This window comes from Pogoniulus pusillus, chromosome 15 (genome assembly GCF_015220805.1).
Source record: "Pogoniulus pusillus isolate bPogPus1 chromosome 15, bPogPus1.pri, whole genome shotgun sequence".
NCBI classification, from domain to species: Eukaryota; Metazoa; Chordata; class Aves; order Piciformes; family Lybiidae; genus Pogoniulus; species Pogoniulus pusillus.
The window spans coordinates 23,352,681-23,372,816 of record NC_087278.1 but is presented as its reverse complement, the minus strand read 5'-3'; the positions used below and the strand labels follow the sequence as shown (position 1 = coordinate 23,372,816).

The window sequence follows — 20,136 nt, the reverse complement described above, 5'->3', positions numbered from 1 at the left end:
ACTGGCTGTAGATCTCAGTGTTACTGGAGCGAACAAGAGCATTTGCTTCTTGTCTTCCAGAACAGAACTTTAATGTCTTTCAAGTAGCAAAGGACAATCTTCTGTTATAGATAGTTAGACTATGCTTTCTAGCATTGTATGTGATTGCTCTTCACTAGGATTAGATTTACTCACTGAAGTACTGAACTGTGAATAATATTGAATTGCAGGTTCATAATCTAGTGGCCATTGAGTTAGCTTATATCAATACCAAACATCCAGACTTTGCCGATGCCTGTGGTTTAATGAATAACAACATAGAGGTAAGAAATTACATTATCTTTAAGAAGTTTTTTGACTCCTTTAATCAGGAGCCAAAATAATTGGTAAAATAAAAAAAAGTCTTTGAATTCCTTTCATTCAGTCCTGGTTCTGCATTTGGAAGTATAACAATGTGATGAGCATATACTTTTTTGATCTAGTGATTTTTAGATTTGTATTTCCTATTCCATTGAGAAGCAGCAGTTGATACTTCACTGAAAACAATTCTGCCTATATTTCTGTCTGGAATATCAGATGGGCACCTGAGTACTGGCTATTAAAGAAAAATTTTGGAAGGAAAGCTTTAAATAGATAGTTGTGAAATACTCTTTAATGTTGGAGTAACTGCATTTTGTTTCATGATCAATGTATCAATAGCTATCACATTCCCCTCACTCATCAAAGTATAATAAAAGTATTGTTTCTTCTATCAGGTTCTAATTTCTGCTTCCTTTCAACATTGTTCTTGAATCCATGTTACCATGCTTCAGTCTCCCTAAGTCTTCTCCATCAATCTCTCATAGGCCTTCTACAGTTTCAGTGATTTTTCAGGCCCTGCTTTGATAATCCTTGTGCTGTTGTCATCCTGTAGAAGCAGCTGTTCTACAACTGATCTGCTCAATTGTTTCTTGCAATCTGATTTTGTAGCAGTCAGTACTTCACACATTTAAGAGCTTGCTAATACTCCTGTGTTCCTCTTGCTTAACCAATGCATTCTTTCACAGCAGTGTTCTTTTTTCAAACGTTATCTTTTCTGCTCTTTAACCTTTTACTTTCTCCTCTCCATAAATATTCTATTGACTGGGTATACAGTTGAATTTGCCTTTGTACACTGCTCTTCGGTCTAGTTCAGAAACTCTGTGTGTGCAAACTGCTGTGACTACAAAACTTAGGACTTTGAGAATTTGAACGTGAGATTATTGTATTATTACATGTTACTTAAACTAGTTATTTCCCAACATTTTCCTGAACATCGAAATGTTTGCAGAAGCAAAGCTCATAAAACTTCCTTACTCAGTGGACAGTCAACTGATAACTTCAAGAAAAATCAGATCTTTGATTCTCTTGATTGCTTCAAATTCTGTTTTCCTGTACAATGAATTCTGCCTCCTTCCTTTTAGGCTAATCATAGTTAATCCTGTTGGCCATAGAATCAAATTCTTTTAGATTACTTTGAATGTTTCAAGTGTAATATGAAGGCTGTAGGGTATCTGTGCTGAGCCAAGCTGTGTAGTTTAGATCTTTTAAAGATCTTGGTTTTGATTATTAAATGTATTGCAAAGAGTTTTACAAAAGCATATTAAGAATTTACTTTTGACATCGAAATGCTTGAGCGTGTCCAGAGAAGGGCGACGAGGCTGGGGAGAGGCCTTGAGCAGAAGCCCTACGAGGAGAGGCTGAGGGAGCTGGGATTGGTTAGCCTGGAGAAGAGGAGGCTCAGGGGAGACCTTATTGCTGTCTACAACTACCTGAAGGGTGGTTGTGGCCAGGAGGAGGTTGCTGTCTTCTCTCAGGTGGCCAGCACCAGAACAAGAGGACACAGCCTCAGGCTGCACCAGGGGAGATTTAGGCTGGAGGTGAGGAGAAAGTTCTTCCCTGAGAGAGTCATTGGACACTGGAATGGGCTGCCCGGGGAGGTGGTGGAGTCGCCATCCCTGAGGCTGTTCAAGGCAAGGTTGGATGTGGCACTTGGTGCCATGGTCTAGCCTTGAGCTCTGTGGTAAAGGGTTGGACTTGATGATCTGTGAAGTCTCTTCCAACCCTGATGATACTGTGATACTGTGATACTGTAATTGAGGTAGTTTTAATCAATGAAAACTTCAATTATTTGGGTATTAATATGACCACATGACACTGGATGAAATGGCATTACAAGTATCTGTCTCTAAAATGTAAGTCATCTGTAAAATATAAACCTTGCATGTGTGTTGATATGGAGTAATACATAATTGAGATCTTGCTGGGTTGTTTTTAAAGGAACAAAGACGTAACAGATTAGCCAGGGAATTGCCTTCTGCTGTGTCACGAGACAAGGTAAGTAAATGCTGCTTCTTGTTTATTTATTTGATGAAAGTTGAATGCATTCACTATTGATCTTATCTAAGTATTAGAAACTTTGATTTATTACCCTACTAACAGTCTTGGGAGCTCCCAGATACTGATTTTTTTTAATTTGAATTTCATAAGATAGAAGTGGAACATCTTTCTTCTTCCAAAGATGCAGTCTTGGGCAAGTTTAGATCTGGGATTTCTGAAGACTTGCCTATAAATTTAGTGTTACACTTAGTACTCGAAATGCCTGCAGGAATTAGAGGTTAAATTTATAGCTGTGACATACCAATTTAAAAAAATGAGCAAGTGATTTAAAGTATTCCATGTGCCAACAGAGTAACTTGGTGGCTGGGCTTGGGTTATTCTTTTTCTTTAAGGAACTCTTAAAATTGCAATTTATTGAAGACTTAATTTCTTTGGGAGATGATGATGATGATGATGGAGGGGGTGTTTTCAGTTGATCATCATAATCCAGTCATGTATTCTGTCTCTGGAGCTTGCTTCGTATTACCAGGATTTGGAATTAGTTCCTTGACAAGTAAATTCAGCGGTGGAAGAAGCAAGTGCCATGGAAAACACTGCCTGGTTGTAGAAATGAATGGTCTGACAATCAGCTGGAATTTTACAAAGTCAGGTGTTTAACACTAGGTGAAGTATTTAGAATCCAGATATAAAGAGTTTAGTTTAAACTCCTCATATGTTGTAACAGTAGTTACTACAGTCAATAGAAATCTGTTCATAAAGTTTTTTTAGCTTAAAAAGTGAGATGGAGTCCCAGAATCAATCTAATATTAGTGCCTTTAATCCATAGAAGCCAGATCATGCATAAATTCAGAATTTAAGGTAGCTATCCAGGGACTGCTTGTAGGGCTTTTTGATCCTTCTTTTTATTGACTTCACATTAAAGCCTGGATGAGGCACTTAGTGCCATGGTCTAGTTGACTGGACAGGGTTGGGTGATAGACTGGACTGGATGATCTTGCAGGTCTCTTCCAATCTGGTTGATTTTATGATTCTGTGATTTATACTCTCTGTGTAGGAGCTTAAATGAAATTAAAGGCAGATAAGTCAAACTTCTCCTAATTGTCTTGGAGATGCTTTTTTTTTTTTTTTTCCTGCTTCTGTTACTGTTTTGCTTGCAAATTTGAAGTATTTTCTTTTCTGGATTTTCAAAGGTACTAGTAGGTAAAAGTGTATGAAATCTGCCAGGTAGATTTGGTGGTCTTCAGTTGAATTTTTTTTTTTCTCCTCCCTGCATTTTTTTTTACTTTCCTTAGTCTACTAAAGCTCCAGGTGCATTGGCACCTGCTTCCCAGGAGACTGTCACTGCTGCTTCTGCTGAGGCTGATGGCAAGGTCTGTCTTGATTTTTCCTATAAGCACTGCATGCGCATTTCTGTTGTGGTACACGGATTGTATGGAAAGCAGTTTGTCCTGAGTGCTCTGTCACTGACACAGTATGCTCTACAGAGCATAGACTTCTTGGCATCACTGATATTAGTATGTGCAGTGGCAGGTAATGATGAGCCATTTGAGGTGGAATCACTGCTCTTTGAACTCTCGGCCTGCAATGTATTGCGGTGCAGGTATGCAGCGTAATTCGTTTCAAACTGTAGTCAGTAGACTGATTGGTGCAACACTGTTGTAATCAAGTGTTCAGCATGGTTGTTAAACTGCATGTTTTTAATGTGTTGACAGTTAAAGGAGGAGGACAGAAGATAAGGTAAAAAAAAAAAGTGAGTTTCCTGCTTTCTGCAGGGAATCTATATAGTATTTGCTCAGACTGAACCTCCTTTTGGTTGTTTCACACAATTGTTCAATACCTGGTTTACTTTCATTTGTGAAATGTGTTCTGCAGTGGTGCTTTACAAGTTAGGTGTGCTGTCTCTAATATTAAGATAGCAGCTCATTACTGTAGACTTTTCTGCTAATTGCTTTTACTTGGAGTCAGAAAATACATGTAGCCACAAGTTTGTGTATTGGGAGTACCAAGAGGACTCAGGCTTTGTGCTTCTTTGCATATCCACATTCAGCTTCTACTGCAAAGCTGCCATTACTGTCCAGAACAAAATAGTTAAAGCCAAAATCCAGTTTAGTGCACTTTTGACTATTTTTGTCAGATAAATTGAGAGCCACTGTGAGGATGTTTTTATTGCAAGAAACTGATAAATTGTGTCATTTGTTTCCCACAAAACTGGTCATTTATTAGGTGGTACATACTCAACAGTCTTGTTAAAGAACATCATTTTGTTTTCTGAAACTTCTGTGAAGACAGAGAAGGCTCCACAGTCATACCAGAGGAGAGTGGCATTGGGTTTATTGCCATTGGGAACAGCTGTCTGGCAGTTAGAAATAACATAGTGCAGCTTTGCTCATTGACAGGTCTCTCTTAGTAGCAGAGGTCAATTTGTATTCTTACTAAGTATTTTTTACAGTGCTCCTGAAGAGTCGTGCAACTGTAACAAAATGTCTGCTGTGCAGAGTTAGCTGGGTTTCCTCCAAGAATGCAGCTCTTGGTGATCTATTTGCCAGGCTTTGGTTCTCACTCTTTTTTTCAGACTCAAGATGAGCACAGGAGATGAATTTATCTTATTGCCTTATAGATCCAAAATAAGATGAGTAGTAGCAGTAGTTCTGAGCCTTGAATGCTTTTCAAAGAGCAATAAAGTTTTAAAGCACAGTAGTAAGTAGAACAGATACTAGGCTTATGAAAAGATAAAGAAATAACAACCAGCACTCTTACTCATCAAACTAAACTGTTTGGGATTTTTTAAATACTAATTTAACATGTAGTGGATACTAATATTTCTTTTGTCCTAATGCTTAAGAGTTGGGTGTTGTGGCTCTTTCTTAGGAGAAAATGGAATTTGCTTAGAAACCCTGGTCTTCACTACCAGAGGATAGAAATTTTTGGGTTTGATTTGTTACAAAAGAAACCTTCTGTAATTCAAGGTCTGGCAGCACAAATATGTTCATAGCTGTGGTACCCAGCAGCATAACTGTGCATACTTTTTAACTGCTATTGTAAGAAAATTCAGTTCATATTTTAATTCAAAGAGCTGTGGTGATTTTCAAAAGATGATCCTGATAATGTGGACTGTATTGATCCAGGGGTGTGTAGTGAAAGGCAAATGGTTAAAGAAGACCATTCAATATTTCAGAAGTGATTTTTGACCTTTAAAATGCCAGGGAGTTTCCCAGTGTGAGGCATTTCCATAACATTATTAGGAAGAATATAAATTTTAAAAGCTTTCATTTTGGTGGTACTTTGTGTCAGGCAACAGAGAGAAAGCAAAGGTGTGGAATGTGTAAAACAGAATGAAGTGAATATATATATATGAAAATCTCATTTGTAGTGAGTCTTACCTATGCTCAAGAGATTAGATTTGATTAGATGCTGCTTTGCAGTGTCCAAGTTCTAATTCTAGTGTTCATTGTTCTGTATGTACAGGCTGCTCCAGGAGTAGGAGATGCACCTCAGGAGCCTGGAACAGGCAACTGGAGAGGAATGCTGAAACCTTCAAAAGTGGAAGAAGTATCAGCAGAAGAGAAATCCAAGCCAACTGCAGCCCTACCTGCTAGTCCTCAAAAAGGACACGCTGTAAACCTACTAGATGTGGTGAGTCAACAAAGAAAAATACTGCCTCTTTGTAGCTTAGGCTCAGGATATAAAACATCTGAATTCCAGGGATTATTTTAGACTGCAGTTTTATTTACTTATGCAAATGAGCAGAATTGGTAAACTGAGGTTTTTATTTTTTCACATAGCCTGTACCTGTTGCACGCAAACTTTCTGCCCGTGAGCAACGAGATTGTGAAGTGATTGAACGACTCATTAAGTCTTACTTCCTTATTGTCAGGAAGAACATTCAGGACAGGTAAACCAAAACTTCCTAGAAATGTTTAAGCCATGCAAATGTTGTAATATCTCAAGAGTCATGTGTGTAATCTGGTTATTTCATCATGTTACTTTGCCAGGCCCTGCACTTGGGTCACAATGACCCCATGCAAAGCTACAGGCTTGGGGCAGACTGGATGGAAAGCTGTCTGGTAGTAAAGACTTGAGGGTGCTGTGCTGGTTGACAGCCGGGTGAAAATGGCCCAGCAATGTGCTCAGGTGGCCAAGGCAACCAACAACATCCTAATCTGGATCAGAAATAGTGCAACTAGCAGGAGTAGGGCAGTGATTATGCTCCTGGACTTGGCACTGGTGAGATCTCAGCTCAAATGGTGTGTTCAGTTTTGGGCACCTCACTACAGGAGAGACACTGAGCTGCTGGAGCATGTCCAGAGAAAGGCAGTTGAAGGGTCTGAAGAACAAGTCACATGAGGAGCAGCTGAGGGAAAGGAGATTGTTTAGTGTGAAGGAGAGAAGGCTGAAGGGAGATGACACCAAGCTAGGAGCAGGTGTTGATCTGTTGGAAGGTAGGAGAGCCCTGCAGAGGGACCTAGACAGGCTGGATGGGTGGGCAGAGGCCAGTGGCATGAGACTGAACAAGGCCAGGTGCAGGGTTGTGCACTTGGCCACAACAACCCCAAGCAGCACTATAGGCTGGGGACAGAGTGGCTGAGAGCAGCCAGGAAGAAAGGGACCTGGGGGTACTGGTAGATAGTAGCTGAAGATGAGGCAGCAGTGTGTCCAAGTGGCCAAGAGAGCCAATGGCATCCTGGCCTGGATCAGGAACAGTGTGGCCAGTAGGACGAGGGAGGTTATTCTTCCCTTGTACTCAGCACTGGTCAGGCCACAGCTTGAGTACTGTGTCCAGTTCTGGGCCCCTCAATTCAAGAGAGATGTTGAGGTGCTGGAATATGTCCAGCAAAAGATAACAAAGCTGGTGAGGGGCCTGGAGCACAGCCCTGTGAGGAGAGGCTGAGGGAGCTGGGGGTGTGCAGCCTGCAGAAGAGGAGGCTCAGGGCAGAGCTCATTGCTGTCTGCAACTACCTGAAGGGAGGCTGTAGCCAGGTGGGGTTGGTCTCTTCTGCCAGGCAAGCAGCAACAGAACAAGGGGACACAGTCTCAACTTGCGCTGGGGGAGGTATGGGCTTGATACTAAGAGGAAGTTGTTGTCAGAGAGAGTGATTGGCATTGGAATGGGCTGCCCAGGGAGGTGGTGGAGTCCCCATCCTTGGAGGTGTTGAAGAAAAGCCTGGCTGAGGCACTTAGTGCCATGGTCTAGTTGACAGGGTAGGGCTGGGTGCTAGGTTGGACTGGATGATGTTGGAGGTCTCTTCCAACCTGGTTGATTCTATGATTCTCATTGCTCTCCACAATTCCCTGAGAAGAGGTTGTAGTGAGGTGGGTGTTGGTCTTTTCTTCCTAGTATCAAGTGATATAACAAGGGGACATGGCCTTAAGTTTCATCAGGGGAGATTCAGGTTGAATATCAGGTAAAATTTCTTTACTGAAAGGGTGGTCAGGTATTGAAATAGGCTGGCCAGGGAGGTGGTAGTAGAGTCAGTATCCCTGGAGGGGTTCAAAAAATGTGTAGTTGTAACACTTCAGGACATAGTTTAATAGCCGTAGTGGTCTTTTCCAACTGAGATAACTCATATGTGCTTATGGTTGTAGACAGAGAGAAAAGAAGATTTTTTGTTCCTATTAATTAGAAGGGGCAGCAGCAGTAAAACCTGACCCTTTACAGAATTAGGAAGCTTAGAGAACCATTGATTGTTTATAATGGTTTGAGTTCTGTTATATGAAGTAAAAAGTTTAATTATTTGGGAGTTGCCTGCTTTTCTGGACAACACTGCAATTCAGGTGGCTGATTTGCAGCAGATAATTAGAATGAACTCTTAAGTGCTGCATAGCCCTTACAGAACTTAGCTTTACTGTCCAGTTATTTCAGAAGGGAAGGTTGAATAGGAACTACTGCAGCTAATTTCCCTAGCACACAGCTCTAAGAATGGAAATACTGTAAAAGTGGTGTTTCTGCTGCTATGTAATTATGGAAATGCCTTCAATTTATGCTTTTGTAGTGATGGTGTACAACTCTGATTAAGTTTTGGTGGAAAGATCTGGTTTTTTTATACATATGGGAAATCTGGGGAGAAATAGGGGAATCTGGAAACCCTGTTTTAGAGTAAGTCAGTAAGATCATAAGAGTTTTGGTTTATTTAGTAAAATAATAATCTCCTCAATATAATTTGCAGTGTTTCATGGCAGGGAATCGCTTTGTTTACCTGCATATTGCTGCAGTGTTGGTGCTAGCAGTGTTGCCTCCTTGTGTATTCTAAACAAGCCCTTGATGTTCTCTGCAGTAAATATGCATTTATAACTGAAACAAAGACAAGCTCTATCAAGCGTTACAAATTTGCTATATTAGGAGCTCTTCACCTAATTCAGAAATGGTTTGAGCAAATCCTTCTTGAAGGTGGGTACTCATCACGTCCATTTCAGATCAATACTTGCAGACCTGAGTCAAGCTCTAACCTGGATGGTTTGGATGACACCCATGCAGCTTTGAACATGACTTTTGGCTTGCTGCCACTCCTAGCCAAGTGACTTCTTAAATATTCTAGGCTTTTTTCTTAAGCCCTTTTTTTTGGTAGAACTTGCAATGGATTTATTCACTTGAGAATGCAAATTGAATTACTTGAGTGCTAGTACAGGCTTGTAGTGATTTTCCAGAATTCTTCCCACAGCTGTCTAGTAAAGACCCATAAAGCAGCAGAACGTAGTGGAAAAATTTCTAGCCAGACTGGGAGTATGATTCCAAAAGCTCAAATATGTTGATGGATCTTGGTTGCTCTTGAGTCTGGGTCTTTAGGCTTGCATGGTCCTTGTGAAGCTAATTCTTGAGTGACAACTGCAGCACTCGGAATGAGCAAAACACTCCTGTTCTACTGTGATTTAGATCTGGGGCACTACATAATGAGATGGTACTAGTTGCAAAATACTGCTGCCAGGAACGACACCACCAAGGTTATCTAAACTAACATGTTTTATCTCACTGTTGGGAACAACCATCAGTACTTTTAGTGTCAGTTACTGTCCCTCTGGTGAACTAATCCAGGTGCACTAATTCAGGTTTTGATCCTGTGTTTATATCCTTAGTGTTTGGCACTGTGTTAGTATGATGATTTGATTCTGACGGTGCTCATAGAAATATTTTGCCCTTTTTTTTTTCCCCAGAAGAGTACTGCTACACATCTTAAGTCCTAAAGAAAATCAAATTCAGCTAGATTCAATATTTGGATTTTTTTTCAGGAAGCTTAGCAGCATGGAAATTAGCTAAGACAGTGGTTTCTTTCAGGTGTTTTAGCCTGACACAGAGCTGGAAATCACAGGACACGCTGTTACAGGTTGGCAGGGATCTCCAAAAATTGAGTCCAGCCCCCTGCCAAAGCAGGATCACCTAGGGCAGATCACACTGGAACACATCCAGACAGATTTTGAACGTCTGCAGAGAAGACAGCTCCACAATCTCTCTGGGCAGCCTGTTCCAGTGTTCTGTCACCCTCACAATAAAGAAGTTGCTCCTCATGCTGAAGGGGAGCCTCCTGTGTTCCAGCTTATATCTGTTATTCCTTGTCCTATCACTGGGTACCACTGAAAAGAGTCTGACATTTATTTGATAAAGTTTTTATCTATGATAGTGGTGAGTTCCTGCTAGTTTGAGCCAAGATTGTGTGTAGCCACTTGTTCACACTGTGTGTTCCTCAGTCTAGAGCAGACCTGGTTTTGGATAATTCTTTCTGAAGAAACAACCTTCGTGTGCTTGCAGTGTGCCAAAGGCAGTGATGCATTTTCTGGTGAATCACGTGAAAGACACACTTCAGAGTGAGCTGGTAGGACAGCTGTATAAATCCTTGTTGCTGGATGACCTTCTGACGGAGTCCGAGGACATGGCACAGCGCAGAAAAGAGGCAGCTGACATGCTAAAGGTATCAAAAAGATCAGGACCTCACGGGGATGGTTAATTAAATTTGAACCATATAGATAAGACTTCTGGAAGACTTCCCTTTCCTTTTTCTTTGCTGCTTTTTTAGAGTATGCCACTGTATTGCTTCTCTCTGCCAGAGGAATTAAAACATGTAGATTGAGTGCTTGCAAAGAGGGGACTCAAACTGTATTTTGGTGTAAAGCAGAAGCTTTCATCTGGATGTTATATATATTTGGGCTTAGTAATTTGCTGTTATTTAACTTTTACCATTCAGCAGCTCTCTTTGGGGGATTAAGCATACCATGTTTTAAGTATCATTCATGTATATGTGATCTTGTGATATGCACCATCCAGAGCCTAATGAATCTCATAATTGTGGGAATGCTGGGACCCACTTACTATGACCCCCACATACATCTGTGTGGCAGTGCAATTTTGACATCTCTGAGTTGAAGAACTCTTTAATTGTTTTCATTTTCAGTTGTGTGGTGTAGTTGGCTACAGTTGCAGCAGAAATATGCTGCTTTGGGTTGAACCGCATAGGAAGGAGTCCCTCTGCAGCTCACTAAAGAAGTAGCAAGAGGTGGTCAGACACAGTCTGGTCAGACAGTGTGTGTTTGAGAGATTTGATATCCTCACATACTGCTTGTCTGAGACCACCTGCAGCAAGTTTAATTTTTGTTATTTTATGATCAACCTTTGAATGAGGGCAACTGTCTGTGAAGTCTCTGCAACTGCAGACTTTAAAGGGCCAAACTCACAGCTTAGATTTTCCCAAGCTAGGAGCAATACCTTAAATTTCATATTAGCTTATTAGCTGGTACTGTGTTCTTTAAAGTTTAGCAGTCTAGATTGTAATGAACGCATCAGAATGCTTAAAATGCTACAAAATAGGCACAGTTTCCCTTTTATTCTGAGGAGGGTTTAAAGCAACAAAACTGTGTGTGGTGAAAAAACATTTTGTACTTATAATTTTCAAAGGCTAAGACAAACATGGATGTTACTGAGAACACATATGTAGAAGCTGCTCAAAACAATGCCCTCTTTTTGCTTCTAACTGGACGTTCAGTTTTCAATTGTTAATTCTTACCATCTAGAGAAATGATTCAGTCACACCTGTGCTAAGTGTTGCCATTACCTTTTCCTTGTTTTCCACTTGCCTAATCTTGTTTGGAGGAATTGTCAATGTTGTTGCTCATTTCATAATGTAAGTCATCAGCTTAAATTTGATTTTTAACATCGCATTTCCTAGCCTGACTCTGTTACCTCTTTGTGAAATCTCTTTGGAGAACTGAAATAACTTAAGCTTTTGTGTCTCTGTGTGCAGGCCCTGCAGCGAGCCAGTCAGATCATTGCAGAGATTCGTGAGACACATCTGTGGTGAAGGCTGTACCAACCACACTGTTTATGTGCTTCGGAGGTTACACTGACTTGAAAATCGCTAGGCATGGTATACGGAGTAGAACTTTTATTTATGAACTCTTATCTGTGTACTGCAACTGTGTAAATCTGCTCATGTAAAGACAGTTGGTTTCATCTGCAGACAGAAAAATATGCTGTATTTTGCAAAATTAGTCATATTTAATCTCTATCATAAACTGCTCTAAATGTTTCTTTACCAGCTTTCTGGTGCAAATTAAAGCAGACCAAGTCGACAGTCTCAGTGACAGTCTTATTTGAACTTGGGTAAAAAAAAACATTAAAGTTCCAGTGCCTGACTTGCTAAACAGGTTGCCTGTGGTCAAGATGGACAGTGTAGTCTTGTGGCATAGTTTCAAGCTGCTTTTTACAATAGGAGTTTAAATACTGTGAAGAGAAGAGAGCACCGAGTATTTTCTTTCATGAATTATCCTGCATGCACTATGACAGATGGAGGTATCGATTTTATAGCACAGTAGAGATGTCTACGTATTACTATGTATGTGTGTCCCTAGGGTTTCCCCCCAACATACTGAAGACTGCAGACAAAACTTTGAACTTCATTTAGTGAAGTACCATGTCGGGAGAAGTAGCCTGGAGCTAGTGAACAACAACAGCCTACTAAAAAGTGGGTGCAAAGTTATTCATGTGCACTGGAGCTTGTGTATCAATGTTGGGGAATATAATCGGGTACAAAAACACCTTCCCCATCCTTCCCCCTGGGACCAAGCCCTTGGACCATCTGACAGTAAATTTGTTCTGGCAGAACTGAAAAATAAAAACAGCTTTCAAACCTGTTACAGGATAGTAAGTGTTTATTTGAAGAACAGCTTATGTTGGCCAGGGAGAAAGGGATCCCCAGAACCTCTTCCATAGTTTGGAATGTATGACAGTATGAAACAAAGTCTGTGGGGTTGGAATATTTATGGCAGAAACTGCAGTCACTTTTGAGGAAATTTTACTGTGCTGTAAGTAGCTTTTTTTATTTCTTTGTTGGCTGTTTTTGTTTGGGGTTCTTTTGGTTTGTTGTTTGTTTGTTTGGGGTTCTTTTGGTTGGGGTTTGTTTTGGGTTCTTTTGGTTGTTGTTTGTTTGGGGTCCTTTTGGTTGGTGTTTGTTTGTTTGGGGTTCTTTTGGTTGATGTTTGTTTGTTTGGGGTTCTTTTGGGTTTTGTTTGGGGTTTTTTTAGGACAATCCTAAAACTAGGGAATTGTTGAGTTATTCTGATTATAATTCATACAGATAAATATTGATCACACTAGCCTTTAAAAAGCAAACATTTTCATTTCTATGAATAAAAGCTTCTCTAAACTCCAGCCAGCACACTTGCATGTACTTTTCAAGCAGATTCACTTCTTTGTATAAAGTAAAAATGTTTATTGTGGTGTTGCTCATGTTTTACAGCTTTAACACAACGTGCATGAAAAATAGGAGGACACTGCATTTAATATCCATGGTTTGTTTTTACAATATTGGGCCAATACAGTGAAGGGTTTATTACCATCTTCACTTCCTTCCCCTTTTCATCAGTTAACAGAAATGGAATTCTTTTTGGCAAGCTGCTAAAGACTGGAAATTCTAAAAATGAAGCCTTCATTTCACAAGAAGTGCTGTTCAAAAATGTTTCTCGTGGTAATCTCGTTTGGCACCAATATAACAAGCCCAAGGAGTTAAGTCTGGCAGATGCAACTTCTGGATACTTCTGTGCATGACCTCAGATAATTCTTGCAGAATACAGAAATGTATTCTGTAGTCATAAGCAGCCTAAAATGTCACAATGTGTGTGTTACATGTAGTGAATACAGCAGAAGTCATTTTAACAGCTTGCTTTGTATCTAAGGACGGTGGTTCTCAGATTTAAGAAACGTGTAGTGAAGTTTTGGTGCAAGCCACTTTTCAAAATCAAATCTTTGTGAACAGTGAAAGCTTCTACATTTTGCCCAAGTCATTACATTTCTGTTTAGAACTTAATTGACACCGCTCTCCCTTTTGCTTCCGACATCCAGTAACCACATTAGCAGCGCAGCAGAGCCGTCCATAAGTGAACTGCTACCTAAGCTTTAACTCCCAAAAGTCACACACGCTCTTGTGGAGAAATATTCTGACTTGTTAAGTTTTATGATGCTGCATTAAAATAAATTCCATTTCTTTAAGGAATTCCTGCAAGTGAGAAGTGGCTCTGTAACATCAACATGACATTTCCAGTGTTAATTTCATCTTTTAAATGTTCTGACTTTTTTTTTTAAGTTTTACAAGAACTCTTAATTTGGTAATGTTTTGAGTGCCAAGAAGTGAACTTGATTTGTAATCCTCAATGCAAGTCTTCAAAAGTCCGTGCTGTAACAGTCCTTGTTATGAAATAAACAGATAATACATAACTATCCCAGAAATCAAGTTCTGAACTGACTTGTAGTTCAGGTGGAAGGCTGTATGTGGTCTTACAACGTAATACTATGCCTGTATTTGTACAGCCTTAGGTATGTTTGCACTTGCCCTCAATGCAGTTCTACATTGTTACTTCCTCTCTGTGTAATAATGTAAACAGGCTGCTGGTGGTTTTTAACCAATCTGTTCTCTGAAATTGAATTAAAATACTTTAGAAGCTATAGTTACTGCCACCACCAAAAGAAATTATGGGGAAACTATGGAAAAAAAAGCCTAATGAAGGTGGCAACTGAAAACTTCCCAGATTAGACTTGATGGTTCGCAACTGTCTTCTGGTCTACCTAACTTGAAACACTTCTCTGTCATCAATGCACAAATATTAGCTAACTTAAAAGAACTCAAACTTCCCATCCAGTGAAACACAACCATCAGGGAGAAAAGCCACTGTAGCTAAGTTTAGATTAGTAAATGTCTGACATTAATACCTGACCTGTGTGTGGTACTACTGTAAATAAAAGAGTATCCCCATGCAAACAGAGTTTGTCAGTAAATTGCTCAGGTTGTTTAGTAGGAAGCTTCAATTTTCACTTAGTGGAATGGTTGGGTAAGGAGGAGTGTCTGTGCTTCAAACTCCATTCTGAGGTAAGCATAACATCACTTATATGTAACTTGCCTTTACCCTGTGCTTTATGGAAGATTGACTTTTTGAAAGATGTGAACTGAAGCCTTTGTTTTACCACATACAGCAAGGGAAACAACTTGTTGGTCTGTTGTGCCATTGTTGGTAGCTTGAACTGAATTACCTTGACTGTTTTCTTCTCCACGGTTCAATCCTTTATCTATGAGTGCAAGTGCTGACTGGTGTTTTCCGTAGATCTCAGATGCATCTGCTTTTTAACGTGTTGCCAGATAACTGTGCTTTGAGGTAGACAGGTAGATGGTTGCTACGACAAAGTTTCTGAGAAGGTAGACCACCTGATGTGGTTTTATGCCCGGTGACACTAAACTACTGAAGGTGCTATCACACACCAATAGTTCCCTCCTAGTTTTCTTGCTGCATAGTCTTTCATTCTTTACTTCTTCAGGACTGGCTGCCACAATAATGTTAAATTCAAGTCCCGTGGTTTTTGCTGTCTGTTGATGCTATAAAAATGTTTTGGCTTGTTCTTTTAATATCTGACCTAAATTATGTCTTTTTTCCTTGCATTTCCAAATCCCACATTTGTACACTTTACTATTAGTTACTAGTTGTTTACATTTGAACAAGCAGTGTCTCTGATTACCTGAACCTGCCGTTTGAGGGATACCAGAAATGAGACCAGAGGCTAAGGAAGAATGCTTAGTTTTTCAGTCATCCTCAATCCTCTCCCTGGGTGTTCAAGCACTCAGATGTGATACCTTGTAGAGTCACAAAAAGGTACCGTTTGCGTCTAGCTGCTTCTTTGGAAAGTCAGGGTAAGGTTTGGATTGCCAAGTGTCAGTCAAAAGGAAATGCAACTAAATTTCTTGGGAGTTGTATGGATCTTATTAAAAACTTTGTGTATGCAAATAATTTATTTATCTTTTTTTATTTTGGATTTGTAAAAACCAATAAAATCATTTTACCACTTGATTAAAATGAGTACTAATGATTCTGGGAAAAAAGAAACCACCAAAAAAAACCTGCTAATAAAAAACTCTGGATAGATTTGTATCTGCACCACTTGGAGATAAAGGAATAAAGACATGAGAGAGACCAGACTTGAAATTTGACTCTTCTCCTAAGAATTTATTTCTTACAGCTAGAAAGCAGCTGTTAAATCTGATCTGTTGTGTTTTTCTGGGGGCTAACATGGGTGTGTACTGGTGCATCTTTTGCTGTAATGCAATTTAAGGAACAAGGCAGCTGTATTAAGTAGATGAACTTAACTTGCCCTTCCCTTCTGCCCTTTTCACATCTAAGTTGCGGTTTTCCCTTCATATGCTTTGTCTAGGACAGTGCTGATCATTACTGACGCTTAAGCAAAGTAACGAGCTAAGAGGGCATGCTGAGCTTTTTTTCTTTCTTTTCCAAAGGTAGGAATAACTCAACTACTTCTTGCTTTCCTTTATGTAACAGAGATCAGCATAGACATTTCTCATCATGGTGACATCATTCAGGTTGGGAAAAAACCCTGAGATCATGTAGTGCAACCGTTAACCCTACTCTACAATGCTCACTCCTAAATCATATCCCCAAGCACCACATCTAAATGGCTTTTAAACACAGCCAGGAATGGTAATTCCACCACTTCCCTGGGCAGCCTCTTCCAATGCCTGACTACTCTGAAAAATGTTTTCCTAATGTCCAGTTAAACCTACCCTGTTGCAGTTTGAAGCTATTCCCTCATGTTCTATTGTGAATTACCTGTGATAAGAGGCCAGCACCAACCTCAGGTGGTTGTAGAGAGCAAGGAGGTCTCCTCCCCTCCTCCACCTCTGCATCCATGTAATTTGCAGAATGTAACCCATAAGTCACACTAGGCTCACAGAAGACAAAAGGGATCCATCAGGCTGCCTTAAGCTTTGAAAGGGTCTGTACTTTTATGTTTCACAAAGTGCATTTGCTCTGTAAATCCCACATTAAGCCTGGAAAACCATTATGTGACATGCCTCCACACATAACCGGTAAGAAGCTTCTATCAGCTTCCAGTGCCTGCAAGAGAAGTGCTAGCCCTGAACTCTAAGCATCGTTGTAACCCTCTCCAGGAACTTCACACCTTGGAAAAGGAGGTTTGCAGCTAGGCCCCTTCTTTTCCTTTATAACCTCCAATATTTGCCCTGTGTCGAGTTGGCCTCTCTTCTAGGCCGTGCAGGAGAGGGAGAGACACCAGGTTTACACCAGCGTGATGCATAATGGTCAATGCATTTACTGAAGCTAAGCCTGATACCCATGTAGTGGAGTTTGGTAGAGGAGCATGTACTTTTGATACACTTACACAGGCAGGAATGGGCTGTCCACACACACAGAGGCAGCCCTGACCAACTGACCCCCTTAATCCCCCTTTGCAGCAACTCTAGCCACAACACTGCTTGTTCCCAGGGCTGACCAGTCTGGCTCCTCACACAGCTGAGCTACAGATAGCAGCTTCTCTGCCAGCCTCCCAGGGCCACTTTCCTGCAGCTGTGCCTCCTTATCCAAATGACCTAAGTCTGTTCAGTTACTCTGCCTGCTCTTTTTAGTTCTGCTCAAACCCCAACAGCCCTGTATCTGCAATTTGTGGCCAAAAAAAATGGTCAGCCTCAAAAATGCTTATATCTGCTTCCAGCGCCTGCAAGGAAAGTGCTAGGCCTGAACTCCAGGCATCACTCTGACCATCTCCAGGAACCTCACTCTGTGGAAAAAGGAATTTCGTGGTAGGCCCTTTCCTGTAGCCTATAACCTCAAATGCTCTCCTTCTATTGGCATTTTTTTGCCTCAAAATTGCTCAGCCTCAAAACTGCTCATATTTGCTTCCAGCTGTCACTGGAACTCAAGGCATCATTCTGACCAGCTCCAGGAGCCTCACACTTTGGAGAAGCAGATGTAGAGCTAGGCCCCTTCATTTAGCTTATAACCTCGAATGCTCACTCTGTATCTGCAATTTGTGGCCAAAAAATTACACAGCCGCAAAAATACTTGTATCTGCTTCCTGGTCTGGGAGGCTGTAGCCAGGTGGGGGTTGGCCTCTTCTCCCAGGCAACCAGCAATAGAACAAGGGGACACAGTCTCAAGTTGTGCTGGGGGAAGTATAGGCTGGATGTTAGGAGGAAGTTGTTGGCAGAGAGAGTGATTGGCATTGGAATGGGCTGTCCAGGGAGGTGGTGGAGTCACTATCCCTGGAGGTGTTGAAGCAAAGCCTGGATGAGGCACTTAGTGCCATGGTCTAGATGACTGAATAGGTCTGGGGGATAAGGTTGGACTGGCTGATCTTGGAGGTCTCTTCCAACCTGGTTGATTCTATGATTCTATGATTAATGTTTACATATTTTGCTGGTTATTAGTAGATCTAGTTAGTATCCAGAGACTGTTTTCATGACTGTGTAAGAACCAAAATATTATTAAAATCAGTGGTTGGGGGTGGCCAGAGTTCTGAATAGTAGAATCAATAATATTAATTTGGGGAAAATATCACCTCACATCAATTAATTTCCCCTCCACAACAACCTCACACTTTGGAAAAAGAGATTTGGAGCTAGGACCTTTCCTTTACCAATAACCTCAAATGCTCGCCTTGTATCTGCCATTTTAGGCTGAAAAGTTGCTTGTCCTCAAAAACGTTTCTATCTGCTTCCAACTCCTGCAGGGAAAGTGCCAGCCTTGAACTTCCCAGCACTGGCTCCTGCCACCCAGCACAGGGCACAGAGGAGCAGGGAAGGGCCACCTTGCTCCAGTCTTCCCCACATTCACCAGCTGTGGGTCCACGACGTCGCTTTTTGACCCTTCGATGTCGTCTCTCTTTAAAAAACCCACGACAGACAACTGAGAAGGAGGAGGTTCTGGTGGTGGACGAGGAGCAGGCTGCAGAATAGGGAAGAGAACGGGATCAGTGCCATTCGCTGCAACCACCGCCTGACCAGGAGCGCCCATCCTCACCACTGCTTGACCGGGAGCGTCCATCCTCACCACTGCCCGACCGGGAGCGCCCATCCTCACCACTGCTTGACCGGGAGCGCCCATCCTCACCACTGCTTGACCGGGAGCGTCCATCCTCACCACTGCCTGACCAGGAGCGCCCATCCTCACCACTGCCCGACCGGGAGCACCCATCCGCTGCGCTGCCTTACCGGCCAGAGGAGGAGCTACCGCCAGGGCACGCCTGCGGCTCGCCCTGCCGCCTGAGCTCGGCTCTAGGGCTGCCGCTGCCGCTACTCCTGTCTGGCTACTCTGTGCAGAACCAGGCAGCGTGCTCGGGAACCGGGGCAAACGCCCTCCCATGCTCGGTACCGCCAGTTCCGCCACTGTAAAGTTCATGCTGAGTCGCAGCGGGGGAAGGGGGTCCCCATCGCCGCTCTCCGCATCTTCCCCAGCAGGACACACTCCCAGTGCAGGCTCGCCGTCTGCAGCCGCAGCCTGCCCGTACTCGCTGCCTGCGCTGGGACAGGAAGGGTACCAAGGCACGGCCGTTCCTTCCGCAGCCACCAGCTCATGCCCTGCATAGGCAGCGGCTGCGCTCAGCCAGCGGGTGGCCACCGCGGCCATCAGCCCGCCACGGGGGGCAGCGCTGCCTCCGCCCGGCGCCATCTTGGGAACGCTGCCTGGATCCACGGGTGCAGGGGAGGCCACCGGCACGGCCGGAGCCGCCTCCGTTTCCACTGCCCGCGTTTCCACCGGCCGCGGATTCCCATCAGGAGGGGCAAACACGCAGGGGTTTGCCTGCTCCGCTCTCCCCGACGCCTCCAGCTCGCCCCGGGCAGGGCCGCTGGGCACCGCGCTGTGGGTCAGCTCGATCCGTGGCCGTTCAGGGGCGGGGGTCCCATAGGATCTTCAGCCGCCTCAGACACTCGCTTCTCTCATCCCCCTCCGCCACCCGGGAGGGCAGCGGCTCACTTCTCCAAGCCTCCCAGCTCTCCATGCCTGCTTCACTGAGCGGCACCATTTCCCCTGAGCTCTAATCCTGCATTTTTCTCCAGTTCAGTCCACGCACAAGCGAGGGTCTCGTTCCCCGCACGGCACAGAATTCTCCCGTGGGTTCTTACAGAGAGCCGACAGAGATTAAACTCTCAAATCAAACTGGAGAGAAAATACACAATTACATGGAGAGAGAGAGAATACAGCAATAGACATTACAAAGCAATTACTGCATCCATGGCAAACCCCCTGGAAGTTTGCCCCATCCCCAAACAACTAGATCTGCACTCCCCTGTGCTCCAGTCCTCCCCCCCAGCGCCTCTGCCATACTGCTCACATGTGCCTGATAAACTGGCTCCCGCCACACACTCAGGGCAGGAGGAGGAGGAAAGGAGAACGAACTGACCTTGGTGTCAGTCTATAAAGAGATAGCAGAATTATGGCATTGAATAACAATCTTCTGGTCCCCAGAAAAATTCTAACCCTATAGCCTCGACCTGGGACAGCCCACCTCTGCCTTGGCTGCCAGAA

At 42.6% G+C, this 20,136-nt stretch overlaps 1 protein-coding gene across 4 annotated transcripts in view; it reads left to right on the top strand.

The window, feature by feature from the left end:
* The window catches only part of DNM1L (dynamin 1 like), a 42,771-nt gene extending 27,117 nt beyond the window's left edge, over positions 1-15,654 (top strand). For 2 of the 4 annotated variants that reach the window (XM_064155762.1, XM_064155761.1), the window contains 7 exons: positions 210-302; positions 2,278-2,334; positions 3,630-3,707; positions 5,803-5,970; positions 6,120-6,229; positions 10,076-10,235; positions 11,562-15,654. In XM_064155762.1, coding sequence (XP_064011832.1) covers positions 210-302; positions 2,278-2,334; positions 3,630-3,707; positions 5,803-5,970; positions 6,120-6,229; positions 10,076-10,235; positions 11,562-11,618 — 723 coding nt within the window. In that variant the 3' untranslated portion in view covers positions 11,619-15,654. The remainder of the gene's footprint in view (positions 1-209; positions 303-2,277; positions 2,335-3,629; positions 3,708-5,802; positions 5,971-6,119; positions 6,230-10,075; positions 10,236-11,561) is intronic. The other 2 variants (XM_064155765.1, XM_064155763.1) reach the window with 1 other exon arrangement.
* Positions 15,655-20,136: the final 4,482 nt, after the last annotated feature.